Genomic DNA, 17,296 nt, shown 5'->3' on the forward strand with positions numbered 1-17,296 from the left:
GTGCTGAGCTGAGTCACTCTCAGCCAGGCTGGTGGTAGGGCCGCTCCCAAGTGCCTCAGTGCCCCCAAGGAGAGGAAAATTAGCACCTAACATTCCTTCGTGCTCATGTTGTGTATCTGGCTCACTTTGATCCTGTTAACATGTTAAACATTTTGATCAGTTCTCCCCTCAATCTTCTATACTCATGGGTAAAGATGCCAAGTTTACACAGCCTGTCCTCATAATTTAAGCACTGACATTATTCTGGTGAATCTGCGCTGCCAATATATGCATCCTGAGGTGCGGTGCCCTTAAAAGAAAGCAGTACTCCAGATGGGTCTGTCCGAGGCACTATACAACTGAAGCTTAACTTGCTCCCCTTTGTCATCCAGCCCCCGTGAGATAAATGCCAACATTCCACTAGCCTTTCTGACTGCTTTTTGTACCTGTCTACTAGCTTTAAGTGATTTGTGTACTTGGACTACCAAATCCTTTTGCTCCTCTGCAGTTCCGAGTATCTCACCATTTAGAAATGACCTCACACATGCCCACATTAAACTCCATCAGCCATAATTTTACCCCCTCATTTAATCTCTGTCCCATTGCAACTTCCTGCTCCCATCTGCACTATTTACTGTCCCTCCTAATTTAGTGTCATCTGCAAACTTGGATATACAACTCTTTATTCCTTCATCCAAGTCATCTGGTGAAAAGTTTAGGCCTGGGGAACCCCACTTGTCACATCCTGCCAATCTGAGTAGCTACCTGTTTGCTTCATGGGTTCCTTGCTTAAGAATTCATAACAACACATTGCTATTAAGAACTAGTTGGTTTATTAGCAAAGGTTTAGGAATCACACAACACATTATTGGTTCGTCCACCAGGCTCACAATCACCTGCCTCATAGTGGATTCCCCCGAACCCAACTGGTTGGGGTTTTATTGAGTCTTGTGAACATCACGTGACTGGCTAAGCCACTCGCAGTTCAACAGCTCTCCAACTATTTTGTTGCAACTGTAAAAACAAATGTAAATCAAATGCTCCCTTATTAAAGGGGCACTAAAACCGATACATTAAACAAATTAAACTTTGCACGTAAAACAAATCGAATTAAAATTTGGTTGCCGGTGGTAATGATGCACTCCAGTCCCCCCAGCACCCACCTCTCGTGGAAGGCCGCGAGCGTACCAGTGGACACCGCGTGCTCCATCTCCAAGGACACCCTGGCTCGGTGTAACCGCAGAAGAGAGGCAGGCAGTCGGGCTGAACGACCCCCTCGACCGCCCGCTGCCTGGACCGGTTGATGGCCACCTTGGCAATGCCCAGGAGCAGTCCTACGAGGAGGCCCTCGGACCTGCCCGCTCCCCTCCACACAGGGTGCCCAAAGATCAAGAGTGTGGGACTGAAGTGAACCAGAATTTGAGGAGCATCAACAGCTCTACAACTCTTTTGGTTGGTTAACAAATTAAATCAAGTGCCCCCCTAATTAAAGGGGGAGGACACTCCAAATAATTTTTAAGTGCCCTTTTTTTGTTTTTTTCCTTTTTTTTGTGGTTTTGTTTGTGGGGTTTTTTTGTGGGTTTTTTTTGGGCACCGAGAGGCAAATTGTACAAGTGACCCCTGACTCGGGGGACATTAAAACCGGCAATATAACAAATTAAACTTTAAAACATATAAAATCAAATTAAAATTTGGTTGCCGGGGGTGATGATGCACTCCAGTCCCTCTGGTGCCCACCTCTCACGGAAGGCCGCGAGTGTACCGGTGGACACCGCGTGCTCCATCTCCAAGGACACCCTGGCTCGGTGTAACCGCGGAAGAGAGGCAGGCAGTCGGGCTGAACGATCCCCTCGGCCGCCCGCTGCCTGGACCGGTTGATGGCCACCTTGGCAATGCCCAGGAGAAGTCCTACGAGGAGGTCCCGCTCCCCTCCACACAGGGTGCCCAACAATCAAGAGTGTGGGACTGAAGTGAACCAGAATTTGAGGAGCATCAACAGCTCTACAAACCTGTGAGCATACTCACATGTGCACAGAATACGCTACCTTTTGTCCCCACTCTCAGTCACCTCCCTCCCAACTAATTTCCAATCAAGTCAAGAGGCTACCTCCAGTTCCGTGTGCCCTCATTTTTGGCAACAATCGTTTGTGTTGGACCCTTATCGAATACTTTCTGGAAGTCCATATAGACAACGTCAATAGATACTCCTTTGTCTGCTTTATTAGTGACCTCAAAAATGTAACTAGATTAGTCAGACATAGTCTTACCTATAACATATCCATGCTGGCTCACTCTGATCAGCTCATATTTTGTCAAGTTCTCAGTCACTCTGTCCTTAATGACAAATTCTAATAGCTTCCCTACAACTGACATTAAACCAACAAGCCTGTAGTTATCTGGTTTCTCTGTCCCACCTTCATAAGTAATGGGGTGACATTAGCAATTTTCCAGTCTAATAGCACAACTCCCGAATCAAGAGAGCCTTGAAAGATTATTAACACTCCTGAAATTTCCTTGCCTACTTCTTTTAATATCCTGGGGTGGAAACTATTAGATCCTGGAGATTTCTTTCTTCTAAGTCCCTCTCAGATTCCCATGAATAAGTCGAGTGCAGATGATGGGGACCAATGGCAACAATGTGTATTCTACCAGTGGACTGACCTAATAGCTCTCAATTAACAAGCCAGGAAAAGTTACTATTAACTCAATGAGTGAATTATAGATCACAAAGCAGGTTTTTCCAAGTGCTCGTCTATTGCCAGTGCATAACGGAAGATCGCAGCAAATGCACCTGTGATTTCCGTATGTGCTGGCACCAACTGAAGTACCTCACCATTGGCAAGGATTCCGAAATTTTACCCATATATCTCACGTTTCCTAGATTGGAGTCTCTTTGAGTGTGGCATTTCAGAAGACAAACAACAACAACTTACATTTATATAGCACCTTTAATGTAGTAAAACGTCCCAAGGCACTTCACAGGACCGTTATCTGACATTTTGTCATTTTGGCCGACTCACCGGTCGGCTGTCTTGCTGCTCAGGGGCATTGTCCGAGCCGCCCCTGTGCAGCCTGGCATTCCGTTTGGTTGCTGGGCTGTGTCCACGGCACCACACCGCCCTGGTGGCCCAGTGGAGGCCGTCACAGGCCCTGCAGAGTGCGCAGAGGCCCTCCCCTTTAATGGAAGGAGAGGGGCATTGAACATGTTAGCGCTACGTGGAGAAGCCGCATTGCGCTGCGGATCCTGCCCGAGTAGTGCCCCCGAATCCGCCCCAACAGGAAGAGGAGCGCACAACATCACTTCCCGTGAGGGATGGGAACCCCAATTTCGCAGCCAGGGCGGGACCTCTGCGGCGGGTGCAGGAAGTCCCTCCCCGATTGGGTTACCGTCCCCAAATGGCCGCTGGGGAATTTCTCCCCCACAATTGCAGGGATGGGGGGAGGTGGTGGACAGTCAATACTGAGGAGGACTGCAGCAAATTACAGGAGGACATTATTAAACTTGCAGAATGGGCATATAATTGGCAAATTAATTTCAACACAGAAAAATGTGAGGTATTACATTTTGGTTGGAAGAATAAGGAGGTCACTTATTACTTGGAGGGTGCGTGACTGGGTGAGGTGGAGGGGTAAATCTCGGAGTACAAATACACAACTCGCTAAAAGTAGTGACACAGGGTAACAAGGCCATAAAAAAATAAACCAAGCACTAGGGTTTATTTCTAGAGGGATAGAATGAAAAGTCGGAAAGTTATGCTAAACTTGTATCGAACCGTGTTTAGACCACACTTGGAGTGCTGCGTACAGTTCTGGTCGCCATATTATAAAATGGATATAGAGGCAGTGGAGAGGATGCAAAGAAGATTTACAAGGATGATACCAGAAATGCGAGGGTATGCCTATCAGTAAAGGTTGAACAGACTGGGTCTCTTTTCTCCTGAAAAAAGAAGGCTGATGGGGTGCCCTAATAGAGGTCTTTAAAATTATGAAATGTTTTGATAGAGTAGATACAGAGAGAGTCTTTCCACTTGTGGACACGAGCATAACTAGAGGCCATCAATATAAGATAGTAACCAAGAAATCCAATAGGGAATTCAGAAGAAATTTATTTAACCAGAGAGTAGTGAGAATGTGGAACTTACTACCACAAGGAGTGGTTGAAACGAATAGTATAAGGCGAGGCTAGACAAGCAAATGAGGGCCAAGGGAATAGAGGGTTATGCTGATAAAGTTTGATGAGGAAAGACAGGAGGAGGCTTGAGTGGAGCATAAATGCTGGCATGGACTGGTTGGGCCGAATGGCCTGTTTCTGTATTGTAAATCCTATGTAAGCCATGCTGAATGCTAAGAAGACTATAATAGAACACAAAATCAGCATTGCCAGGAGAAGTGCATCACAGTGAATGTTTAATGGGTGGGATCGCCAATTGATGGATTGCCAGGTTTGCATTTGTGAACCTTGTGAACTTTATTGGAGGCTTCAATATATATTTTTTTCTTTGAGTAAGTTGCTGTAGATGTGAGTCCTGCAGCAGTTGCCATTTACCGACACAGCCAAACCGTGAGCTTCTCCCCCATCCACAGTGGTAAGCTCCTCAGTGCAAACAGTAATACCAGCAGGAATTTGCCAAAAATATTTAAATGAAGGTGACCACGGAAATTTCACCAGGATTCGCGGCAGATCAGTTGTGGAGAGCGTGGATGTCCTGCCCCAGCAAACCTCTGCTGTCGATCGCACTGAAGAGAAAAATGAAAAAGAAAGATAGTCTTGCATTTAGATAGCACCTTATGACCATATAATCTGTTTTGGTGATGTTGATTGAGGGATAAATATTGGCTAGGAACATTGGGAAGAATTGCCCTGTTCCTCTTTGAAATAGTGCCATGGGATCTTTTACATCCATCTGAGGGAGCAGACAGGGCCTCAGTTTAATATCTAATCAGAAAGATGACACCTTCTGACAGCATAGCACTCCCTCAGCACTGCACTGGAGCATCAGCCTAGATTTTGTGCTCAAGTCCCTGGAGTGGTACTTGAACCCAGCAACCTTCTGACTCAGAGGTGAGAGTGCTACCCACTGAACCACAGCTGACACCAAGAGTGAAAATCAAGATGGAAACCAGTGCAATGGGTTGTGGATGGAAAGTGTGGAATAGTGTCATCGGAATAGTCGGAGCAGAGGACAGCTCCTGGTCAGCAATTCATTGAAAAGTAATCATCAGCTGAAAGTTTTGGTACTTGGAGGATTATAGAAAAGGATTATCAAACACAGCATGGCTCAGAGAGTCAGAACAAAGTTACCACTGTGTGCTTTAATTTCAACCTTCTTAGCTGCAGAGGCGTCCGGGAAGGGCGGTAAGAATCTCCTTTGTGTTTATTCAAGGAATAAGGGCAAGGGATAACTTTCCACAGTTACCCAGCCCATTAAAGGGGCAGCTCTTCACCAGACAACAAGTTAACAAGATCTTCGGTGCTCCATCTCCTCCTTGCTTTGATGTGTTTATTGTGTTTAAATCAACCTAAGCTTAAATAAAGGAGACTACAAAAGTATGAAGGCAGAGTTGGCTAAAGTGGACTGGGAAAATAGATTAAAGTGTGGGACGGTTGATGAGCAGTGGCAGACATTTAAGGAGATATATCATAACTCGCAACAAAATAGATCCCAATGAGAAGGAAAGACTGTAAGAAAAAGGATAACCGTCCGTGGCTAACTAAGAAAATAAGGGAGGGTATCAAATTGAAAACAAGGGCATACAATGTGGCCAAGACTAGTGGGAGGCCGGAGGATTAGGAAACTTTTAAAAGCCAGCAAAGAACGACTAAAACAAATAATAAAGAGAGGGAAATTAGATTATGAAAGTAAACTAGCACAAAATATAAAAACAGATAGTAAGAGTTTCTACAGGTACATAAAAAGGAAAAGAGTGGCTAAAGTAAATGTTGGTTCCCTGGAGGATGAGACTGGGGAATTAATAATGGGGAACAGGGAAATGGCAGAGAATTTGAACAAGTATTTTGTATCGGTCTTTACGATAAAAGACACTAAAACCATCCCAATAGTAGATAATCAAGGGGCAATAGGGATGGAGGAACTTAATACAATCACTATCACTAAAGAAGTAGTACTTGGTAAAATAATGGGACCAAAGTCAGACAAGTCCCCTGGACCTGATGGCTTGCATCCTAGGGTCCTAAAAGAAGTGGCTGCAGAGATAGTGGATAGTAGTAATATACCAAAATTCCCTGGATTCTGGGGAAGTCCCAGCGGATTGGAAAACCGCAAATGTAACGCCCCTATTTAAAAAAAAAGGAGGCAGACAGAAAGCAGGAAACTATGGACCGGTTAGCCTAACATCTGTCGTTCGGAAAAAGCTGGAGTCCATTATTAAGGAAACAGGAGCAGGACATTTGGAAAAGCGTAATTCAATCAAGCAGAGTCAGCATGGTTTTATGAAAGTGAAATCGCGTTTGACAAATTTGTTGGAGTTCTTTGAGGATGTAACGAGCAGGGTGGATAAGGGGGAACCAAGGATGTGGTGTATTTAGATTTCCAGAAGGCATTCAACAAGGTGTCACATAAAAGGTTACTGCATAAGATAAAAGTTCACGGGGTTAGGGGTAATATATTAGCATGGATAGAGGATTGGCTAACTAAAAGAAAACAGAGAATCAGGATAAATGGGTCATTTTCCAGTTGGCAAACAGTGACTCAAGTGGGGTGCCGCAGGGATCGGTGCTGGGGCCTCAACTATTTACAATCTATATTAATGACTTGGATGAAGGGACCGAGTGTATTGTAGCCAAGTTTGCTGATAATACAAAAATGGGTGGGAAAGCAAATTGTGAGAAGGACATAAAAACATCTGCAGAGGGATATAGACAGGCTAAGTGAGTGGGCAAACATTTGGCAGATGGAATATAATGTGGGAAAATGTGAGGTTATTCACTTTGGCAGGAAAAATAGAAAATCAAATTAGAATTTAAATGGAGAAAAATTGTTAAGTGCTGCAGTACAGAGGGTCCTTGTGCATGAAACACAAAAAGTTAGTATGCAGGTACAGCAAGTAATCAGGAAGACAAATGGAATGTTGACCTTTATTGTAAGGGGGATAAAATATAAAAGCAGAGAAATCCTGCTGCAACTATACAGGGTATTGGTGAGGCCACACCTAGAGTACTGCGTACAATTTTGGTCTCCGTATTTAAGGAGGGATATACTTGCATTGAAGACTGTTCAGAGAAGGTTCACTAGGTTGATTCCGGAGTTGAGGGGTTTGACTTATGAAGATAGGTTGAGTAGGTTGGGCCTATACTCATTGGAGTTGAGAAGAATGAGAGGTGATCTTATTGAAACTTATAAGACAATGAGGGGGCTCGACAAGGTGGATGCAGAGAGGATGTTTCCACTCATAGGGGAAACTAAAACTAGGGGACATAGTCTCAGAATAAGGGGCTGCTCATTTAAAACTGAGATAAGGAGGAATTTCTTCTCTCTGAGGGCTGTAAATCTATGGAATTCTCTGTCCCAGAGAGCTGTGGAGGCTGGGTCATTGAATATATTTCAGGCCAAGATAAGACCCTGAAATTCCGGTCAGAGGCTTCTTTTGAACGAGCGCCTCCAACCGGAGAATTTTTACAAATTTACCTGGCGGTCTCGGAGGCGCCTCGGATTCCGGGGGCCTTCTCTTCCCGTGCTGCGAAGCGCGCTCCCGTTCTCAAGGTTCGGACGCAGAAGGTGCAGGCACGTGTGACTGCACAACCAATCAGGTATAGTATTCCACAGCATTCTCATTAATAGCAATGGGAACTCCATGTCTACGAGTTCTCATTGGTATTGATGAGAAAAAAAACAAACAAACAAACACACGAAACACCATAATAAAAAATAAAAAACACACCTCACATAATTAAAATGAATTGAAGTTATTAAAAGTCTGAGAAAAAATATATATTTTTCTGATTTTTAAAAAAGTTTTTTTAATTATGGTTTAAAATAAACTTACCTTAGTGGGCAGGGTTTTTAACACTAAAATGTTTTTAAAAATTTTATTTTACAATGTTTTTGTGTTTTTTAAAACTCTTATGCCTGTAAAAATAGGCTAAGCTCCTGCTTTTATCAGGCACAAGAGTTTTCAGGACATTTGCTGGCTGAGATATGGGTAAATACCGCAATCTTACCCATGCGAATGTCCTGGATGTGAAGATACGGAGGATCTGTCAAGCTGGAGCTTGACAGATTGGAAAAGCCGGTCAGCGCATGCACATTGTCCACTGAAAACCGGCTTTTCCGATGCCTTCCCTGGTCCGTACACACTAAGTATGGACCCAGAGAGGCCGGGATTTCCAGGCCAGACAGATTTTTGAGTGATAAGGGAATAAAGGGTTATGGGGAGCGGGCAGGGAAATGGAACTGAGTCCATGATCAGATTTTATTAAATGGCGGAGCAGACTCGAGGGGTCAAAAAGCCTACTCCTGCTCCTATTTCTTAGGTTCTTATGTTCTTATGTTGTGCTCGTCAAGGTAAAAGGAATCATTGTGTCAGAAGATCGTGGGTTCAAGTCCCACTCCACAAACTTGAGCACCAAATCCAGGCTGACACTCCAGTGCAGTTTTGAGGGCACTGTCAGAGGTGTTGTCTTTCGGATTAGACATTAAACCGAGGCCCCGTTTTGTACTCTCAGGTGGATGTAAAAGATCACATGACAGTATTCGAGGAAGCACAGGGGAGTTAACCCTGGCCAATATTTATCCCTCAACCATCCTCACTAAAAAAATATTACCTGGTCATTATCTCATTGCTGTTTGTGGGAGCTTGCTGTGCGCAAATTGGCTGCTGCGTTTCTTAAATTACAACACTTCAAAAGTGCTTTATTGGCTGTAATACGCTTTGAGCTGTCCTGAGGTTGTGAAAGGCGCTATATAAATGCTTTCCTTAGTGCTGGGGCATGCATCACTTTCCAGTGTCAGTGTTAAGCACTTCTCGGCCAGATATAGCACAGAGTAGATACAGGATAAAGCTCCCTCTATTCTACTTCAGCAAATAACCCGACCTGAGATGCTCATGCCCAGCTGCAGCGGTGTAACATTTTTATTGCATAGACAGGTCACCCTGGGTGAGGCTGACAATTTAATGCCGGTTTATATTTAGTTGTTGATGGTGTGGTACGATGGCTCACTGTACGAGAGTCAATGCTGAGGGATGGTCTGGGCTCATTTCATCTTCGGACCCTCATAGCTCAGAGTGAGATGACAACAACAACTTGCATTTATATTGCATCTTTAATGTAGAGAAATATTCCAATGCACTTCACAGGAATGTAATCAGACAGAACTAGACAACAGGCCAAAAAAGCAGATATCAGGACAGGTGACCCAAAGTCTGGTCAAAGAGGTGCGTTTTAAGGAGCATCTTGAAGGAGGAGAGAGAGGTTTATTGAGGGAAGTCCAGGGTTTAGGGCCTAGTGGGGCAAAGGAAGGGAAAGATGCATAAAGAAGCCAGAGTCAGCTGAATGGAGAGTTCTGGGGAGGGGTTGTAGGGCTGGACGATGTTATAAAGATAGGGAGGAGCAAGGCCATGATGAGATTAAACACGAGGGTGAACATTTTAGGAGGTTTTGAGGGTGTTGGGTTGATGGTTGAGCGGGACTTGGTGCAGGATAGGGCTGAATTAGAGGCAGAGGTGGGACATGTTAAAATGCTCTGGCTATGAGAGGAATTAAGTGACTCGCTTGAGAGATGTAAATATTATTATCCACCCCATGCATTGTGCAATGACTCTTTTCCATTCTGCATGGCATAGTGTTAAATCCGTGTTGACTGATGTAATGCAGTCACTGCTGACTAACTACACAAAATGATTGAAGGCCCTTCAAGCCCTGTGACATTGCTCTCTCATTAAATTTCCTCATTAAAATTTTGCACAGCAGGTAAAATCCTGAAGGGGAGCTTGCAAGAGGCTTCATTCCTGATGGTCAGCAGATTTGCTGGTCTGTGAGGCACAGCGGCCTCCTGCCTGCACCAATCTTAAAGCAGAACTGCATCACCTCACATCAAGATCACCGCAGAAAAGCAGTGCGACCTCACAATTAAATGGAGGGCTTTATCATCACGTCCCTCATTGTCACTTTCGGACATTACATCAAAATTACAACATGGAAAACCATCACTCGAGCCGCAGTCTTTGCCCGATCTGCCTGCTTGTTCCCTGGTCCCTTTATCCCGCTATCTGTCAACCTTCATCATCATCATCATCATAGGCAGTCCCTCGAATCGAGGATGACTTGCTTCCACGTCAAAAAGTTCACAGGTTTTTCAATGAAGGACCTAATATTCCAGGTCCCGAACTACATGTTGAAGGGTGGAAGATGCCTGTGCGTGGATTGTTTTTAAACAGCCACCAGCCACCACACGAGCTTGACAGAGGTAGGTCTTGGTCCAGTGACAAGGATTAACCAAGACGACTGGAGACCAGCTCTGCTGCACCTCTTCTGGGCCCCAAACTCATGCCTCTCCTGGTTAATGCCTTCAACCACCTATCTAAGCTATTCATAAAGGTGGACATGGTTTCTATCAATGCACATCATAATCTCTGTTCTAACAAAAATACGCCCAATTTTCCAAGTCTCTGTTTGCATTTGTATTTCCTCAAAACAAGCAACATCCTAGTGAATACATGCTATAACCTCTCTATCGCCTCAACAGCCTTCTTATAATGTGGGGCCCACATCTATATATAGTGCTCTAACTTTGTAGACTGATCATCACAACTTGGCTTTTATAGTCTACAGCATAGAAATTCCTGAGCTTGGCACCCACTGTTAATGTGGATTTTCTTGAAATAATAGCGGCCGCCTCACGGGACACGATGGACGGCATCTTGGTGAGAAAATCCTCATGTGTGATTCTTCATTTGTCCCATTTTATCATTTGTTGGGCCTGGCCAATCGGATTTCCTTCAAGATATTTCCCATTTTGTTCCTGCAACGGCTGAAATATAATTCTTACAGTGGGTGTGGTTTGTAATCAAAGGCCGGAGCGAATTGTCATAAAAGGCAACTCGTTCGTTCTTGCTGGTGGGCTGTTCCTCCTGGTGAAATGCTGGAAATGTACAGCAAGTCCGTCAGCGTTCGGAGAGCTCGATAAGTTAATGCTTTGGATGGGACTCAAATAATAATGATCAGATCAGATCACGCTTGACCAATTGCATCCAGGAGTTCACTGATATGGTGCTAATGAGGGCTACTCAATACTACTCAGCAGTCCCTCATAAAGAGGATGACACGCTTTGCATCAAAAAAAGATGGGCTCGCAGGTGTTACAATAAGTTACATCTTAAAGGGGTGGAGGATGCCTGTGCGTGGATTTTTTTTAACGTGTGGTGACCGTTACACACCAGCCACCACACGAGCTTGTCAGAGCTAGGCTTTGGTCCAGTGGTGAGGATTGACCAAGGCGACTGGAGGCCAAGCTCTGTTGCACCTCCCCTGGGCTCCGACCCCGCCATTGTTATATGTTGCGTCGCCCCTCAATGAGCTCGACCTCCTGCTCCCGCTGGGCTTGACCTTTGCCCCACCCCCCACTGGGCTCAACCTTTGCCCCCCCGCTGGGCTCGGCCTCCGCATCCCCTGCTGGGCCTGACTCTCAGCCCCCCACTGGGCTCGACTTCCGCCCCCCCCCCCCCCCGGGGTCGACCTCCGCCCCCCCACTGGGCTCAACCACTGCCCCCTCGCTGGGCTCGACCACCGCGCCCCCGCTGGGCTCTCAGCCCCTTTGCTGGACCCGACCCTCAGCACCCCTGTCAATACAAGCAGCAAATGACTATTTATTAAAGACTTCAATCCATTGTTGGATTTGCAAAGTCGTCTTCTTCTTTCGTATGGTAATAGCAAATAAAATGTCAATAGCTAAGCCAGATATCCAGGCCAAAGCTTCCGGTGTAACAGCGTGCATATCTTGTAGGCTGCTTGTGAATTTCCTCCGAGGGCAATGCTCAATGATGTGCTCCAGGGTCAGGTTAGGAGCTCCACAGTCGCATGATGGGGGATGAAAAGGTGGCAGCATCGACCATGGCTGGTTCTAAGGTGGTTGATGGTTGTCCACCGTTCAGGTGCTACTGTGGGGTCCTCTGTAAGGAATCCATCCCCTATGTCGCAGTTCTTCCAAGCATTTTGCCATCGGTCATCAAGGCTGAGGGGAGATCGCTGAAGGGCTTCAGCGATGGTCCAAAATGGCCTTCCATATTTGAGATGGGTTGGAGGTAGGTTGTTCGAGGTGGCCTGGATTGGCATGTCTTTGCTGGTGTAGTGGTTGTATTCTCTGGAGACTGCAGATTCACGGCGCAGGTGTAGTGGTGCGATGCAAGCATGGGCAGCCAAGATGTTGGTGTCGATAAAAGTGTACTGGTGATAATTCTCATAGTAGAATTCAGTTGGACATCAACGGATTTGACATGCGGACTTGCAAAGTTACTTGGTGTTGTAGACTATACATGGAGCATTGGAGCAGGAGTCGGCCATTCAGCCCCTCAAGCCTGCTCCACCATTCATTCAGATCATGGCTAAACTGTAATTTAACTCCATTTACGCGCCTTAGCACCAACGCTCTCTGTAAGCTGCACTGCCCTCTGTGTGGCCCGCCTCCCCCAATGTGAGGCCCAATCACATCTTTGCACCTGCGCGGTATCTGCAGTGTAAAAGCCAGTGAGCAGCCTGCGCGGGACCTCTCAGACCACTGCACAACCACACGCACGCACACTTTAGTGGGAACATTGTTAGCACCATATCCCTTGATACTCTTACCGAACAATGATCTAACCTTCTCAGTCTTGAATGCTCCAATTGTCCGAGCATCCACAGCCTTTTGGGGGAGAGAATTCCACATTTCTACCAACCCTTGTGTCAAAAAGTGCTTTCTGATTTCACTCCTAAATGGCCTAACTCTAATTTTAAGATTATGTCCTCCTATGTTCTTGATTCCCCCATCAGAGAAAATTGTTTCTCTGTATCTACTCTATTGAACCCTTTTAACCTTTTAAACACCTCAATCAGATCACTCCCTCAATCTTCTAAACACCAGGGAATACAACCTGTCCTCATAATTTAACCCTCGAAGCCCTGGTGTCATGGCAGCCATCCAAGGCCAGCATGTCGCTCCTGAGGCGCGGTGTCCAAAACTGAGTGTGGTACTCCAACTGGGGTCTGACCAGGGGCCCTGCACAACTGAAGTATAACTTCCTTCCCTTTGTAACCCAGCCCCATTGAGATGATGTTGAACCACGGCAAGAGGAAGTGAAGTCAGTGGGAATAATAGAATAAATTTGCATGTTATGCACACAGTTTATCATTGAAGCATAGAATAATACAGCACAGAAGGAGGCCATTGGGCCAGTCGAGCCCGTGCCAGCTCTCTGCAAGAGCACTTCAGCTAGTCCCCCTCCCCCGCCCTCTCCCCGTAGCCCTGAAAATTTCTGTCCTTCAGGTACTTATCCAACTCCCTTTGGGTCTGCCTCCCATTCATTCATTCATTCATCGGAATCGAGGAAGACTTACTTCCACTCTTAGAATGAGTCCTTAGGTGGCTGAACAGTATAATACAAGAGCCACAGTCCCTGCCACAGGTGGGACAGGCAGTCGTCGAGGGTAAGGGAGGGTGGGACAGGTTTGCCGCACGTTCTTTCCACTGCCTGCGCTTGTTTTCTGCATGCTCTCGGCCTCCACCACCCTTTCAGGCAGCGCATTCCAGATCCTAAACATTCGCTGCGTAAAAAAGTTTTTCCTCATATTGCCTTTGGTCGAACATTTTAAAGAATATGGAAACTTTTGGTGGATATTCTATCATGTATCCTATTTCTTGAACGTGCTGAGTTATTTGTTGCAATATTACTGGAATATGTTGAAGTACCATAGTGCATAATGCTGTATTAACAAGATATGTCAACCTTGTAGCTATTCAGAACATTTCATGTTTTAACATTCGGCAGTGCACTGCCATCTGGTTTAAACCTTTCTTTGTCTTTCAGTCGAGGTCAAAGTTGAAGTGATGGTCCCCGACAAGGAGAAGGAGAAGGAAAACCTTTCCCCCAATGGCAAAGTCAGCCCCATGCCCGCCTGTAAGGCCAACGGGAGCACAAAGCACATTGAGGAGCGGCCCATCGCCGCCGACCCCTATCACAACCCAAAGGATATGGTGGAGGTGGCGGTGTGCCACGTGAATGAGCTCCAGGATGGGCAGTAAGTGTCAGTGCAGGCACAACCACTGAGATAACAAAGGGGGCATCACCTGTAATTGTGCCGGGGAAGTGACGATGAGTGAGTGAATGCAAAATGTGAGATTGCAGTTGGAATCCGCCTTTCAGCCAATTTTGATCAAGACCCTGATACATCAGAGCCGGATCCATTGTTACAGTTATTAACCAAGGCCTTACCTCATTTCCTTATTAATCTGTCATTTCATGAATCACTGGCCAGAATCAGAGAGTAGCAGTGAGATCTCCATTGAAAGAGGTGACTGGGTCGTAAATGTTAGAGCACCTTGGAGAGAGATGACCTTAATCAAAATTTCCGAGGGGTTTATTGAGTTGTCATCTCACTGAGTCTGAGCTGGTTCTTTTGACACTCATTGAAAACCCACAACATTAAATCGTCACGAATGTCTTGTTTGCCTAAGCTGGTGGCGTCTGCATAAGATAAATATTCAGACGGGAATGGGTGAAACGTCGGGAGCAGCAACTCTCCCCTCTTCAGACACTGCCACGCAATTCTTCATGTCACTGGAATAAAATGGGATGTGGATTGTGTGCGATGAATTTGCAGTTTGACCGAGTTCCCCCATGAGGCGATCATGAGATAAGCGAGCTGGCAGTGCCACCAGCTGGAATATGGCGGCATTGCAGCTCTTTCACAACTTGTTCAAAAAAAGTCATAGAAACATAGAAAATAGATGCAGGAGTAGGCCATTCGGCCCTTCGAGCCTGCACCACCATTCAATAAGATCACGGCTGATCATTCCCTCAGTACCCCTTTCCTGCTTTCTCTCCATATCCCTTGATCCCCGTAGCCGTAAGGGCCATATCTCGCTCCCTCTTGAATATATCCAATGAACTGGCATCAACAAATCTCTTCAGCAGGGAATTCCACAGGTTAACAACTCTCTGAGTGGAAAAGTTTCTCCTTAACTCAGTCCTAAATGGCCTACCCCTTATCCTGACTGTGTCCTCTGGTTCTGGACTTCCCCAACATCGGGAACATTCTACCCGCATCTAACCTGTCCTGTCCCTTCAGAATTTTATATGTTTCTATGAGATCCCCTCTAATTCTTTTAAACTCCAGTGGATACAAGCCCAGTTGATCCAGTCTCTCCTCATATGTCAGTCCTGCCATCCCAGGAATCAATCTGGTGAACCTTCGCTGTACTCCCTCAATAGCAAGAACGTCCTTCCTCAGATTAGGAGTCAAAACTGAACACAATATTCCAGGTGAGGCCTCACCAAGGCCCTGTACAACTGCCGTAAGACCTCCCTGCTCCTATGCTCAAATCCCCTAACTATGAAAGCCAACATACAATTTGCCTTCTTCACCGCCTGCTGTACCTGCATGACAACTTTCAATGACTGATGAACCATGACACCCAGGTCTCGTTGCACATCCCCTTTTCCTAATCTGCCGCCATTCAGATAATATTCTGTCTTCGTATTTTTGCCCCCAATGTGGATAACCTCACATTTATCCACATTATACTGCATCTGCCATGCATTTGCCCACTCACCTAACCTGTCCAAGTCATCCTGCAGTCTCCTAGCGTCCCCCTCACAGCTCACACTGCCACCCAGTTTAGTGTCATCTGCAAACTTGGAGATATTACGCTCAATTCCTTCATCCAAATCATTGATGTATATTGTAAAGAGCTGGGGCCCCAGCACTGAGCCCTGTAGCACTCCACTAGTCACTGCCTGCCATTCTGAAAAGGACCCGTTTATCCCGACTCTCTGCTTCCTGTCTGCCAACCAGTTCTCTATCCACGTCAGTATATTACCCCCAATACCATGTGCTTCGATTTTGCACACCAATCTCTTGTGTGAGACCTTGTCAAAAGCCTTTTGAACGTCCAAATACACCACATCCACTGGTTCTCCCTTGTCCACTCTACTAGTTACATCCTCAAAAAATTCCAGAAGATTTGTCAAGCATGATTTCCCCTTCATAAATCCATGCTGACTTGGACCAATCCTGTCACTGCTTTTCAAATGCGCTGCTATTTCATCCTTAATAATTGATTCCAACATTTTCCCCAGCACTGATGTCAGGCTAACCGATCTATAATTACCCGCTTTCTCTCTCCCTCCCTTTTTAAAAAGTGGTGTTACATTAGCTACCCTCCAATCCATAGGAACTGATCCAGAGTTGATAGACTGTTGGAAAATGATCACCAATGCATCCACTATTTCTAGGGCCACTTCCTTAAGTACTCTGGGATGCAGACTATCAGGCCCCGAGGATTTATTGGCCTTCAATCCCATCAATTTCCCTAACACAATTTCCCGCCTAATAAGGATATCCTTCAGTTCCTCCTTCTCACTAGACCCTCGGTCCCCTAGTACTTCAGGAAGGTTATTCATGTTTTCCTTCGTGAAGACAGAACCAAAGTATTTGTTCAATTGGTCTGCCATCTCTTTGCTCCCCATTATAAAGTAACCTGACTCCGACTGTAAGGGACCTACGTTTGTCTTCACTAATCTTTTTCTCTTCACAAATCTATAGAAGCTTTTGCGTCAGTTTTTATGTTCCCGGCAAGCTTCTTCCCGTACTCTATTTTCCCCCTCTTAATTAAACCCTTTGTCGTCCTCCTGCTGAATTCTAAATTTTTCCCAGTCCTCAGGTTTGTTGCTTTTTCTGGCCAATTTATATGCCTCGTCCTTGGATTTAACACTATCCTTAATTTCCCTTGTTAGCCACGGTTGAGCCACCTTCCCCGTTTTATTTTTACTCCAGACAGGAATGTACAATTGCTGAAGTTCATCCATGTGATCTTTAAATGTTTGCCATTGCCTATCCACTGTCAACCCTTTAAGTATCATTTGCCAGTCTATTCTAGCCAATTCATGCCTCAAACCATCAAAGTTACCTTTCCTTAAGTTCAGGACCCTAGTTTCTGAATTATCATCATAGGCAGTCCCTCGAAATCGAGGAAGACTTGCGTCCACTCTAAAAATGAGTTCTCAGGTGACTGTAAGTTCCAATAAGGGAATTACAGTCTCTGTCACAGGTGGGACAAACAGTCGTTGAGGGAAAGGGTGGGCGGGACTTGTTTGCCACTCGCTC

The 17,296-nt window shown here is 45.6% G+C and overlaps 1 protein-coding gene across 2 annotated transcripts in view; it reads left to right on the top strand.

The window, feature by feature from the left end:
- LOC139268253 (apoptosis-inducing factor 3) overlaps nt 1–17,296 on the top strand; it is a 160,382-nt gene that overhangs the window by 71,922 nt on the left and 71,164 nt on the right. For both annotated transcript variants that reach the window (XM_070886303.1, XM_070886301.1), the window contains exon 3: nt 13,999–14,209. In XM_070886303.1, coding sequence (XP_070742404.1) covers nt 13,999–14,209 — 211 coding nt within the window. The remainder of the gene's footprint in view (nt 1–13,998; nt 14,210–17,296) is intronic.

Source organism: Pristiophorus japonicus, chromosome 8 (assembly GCF_044704955.1).
Source record: "Pristiophorus japonicus isolate sPriJap1 chromosome 8, sPriJap1.hap1, whole genome shotgun sequence".
Taxonomy (NCBI): Eukaryota; Metazoa; Chordata; class Chondrichthyes; family Pristiophoridae; genus Pristiophorus; species Pristiophorus japonicus.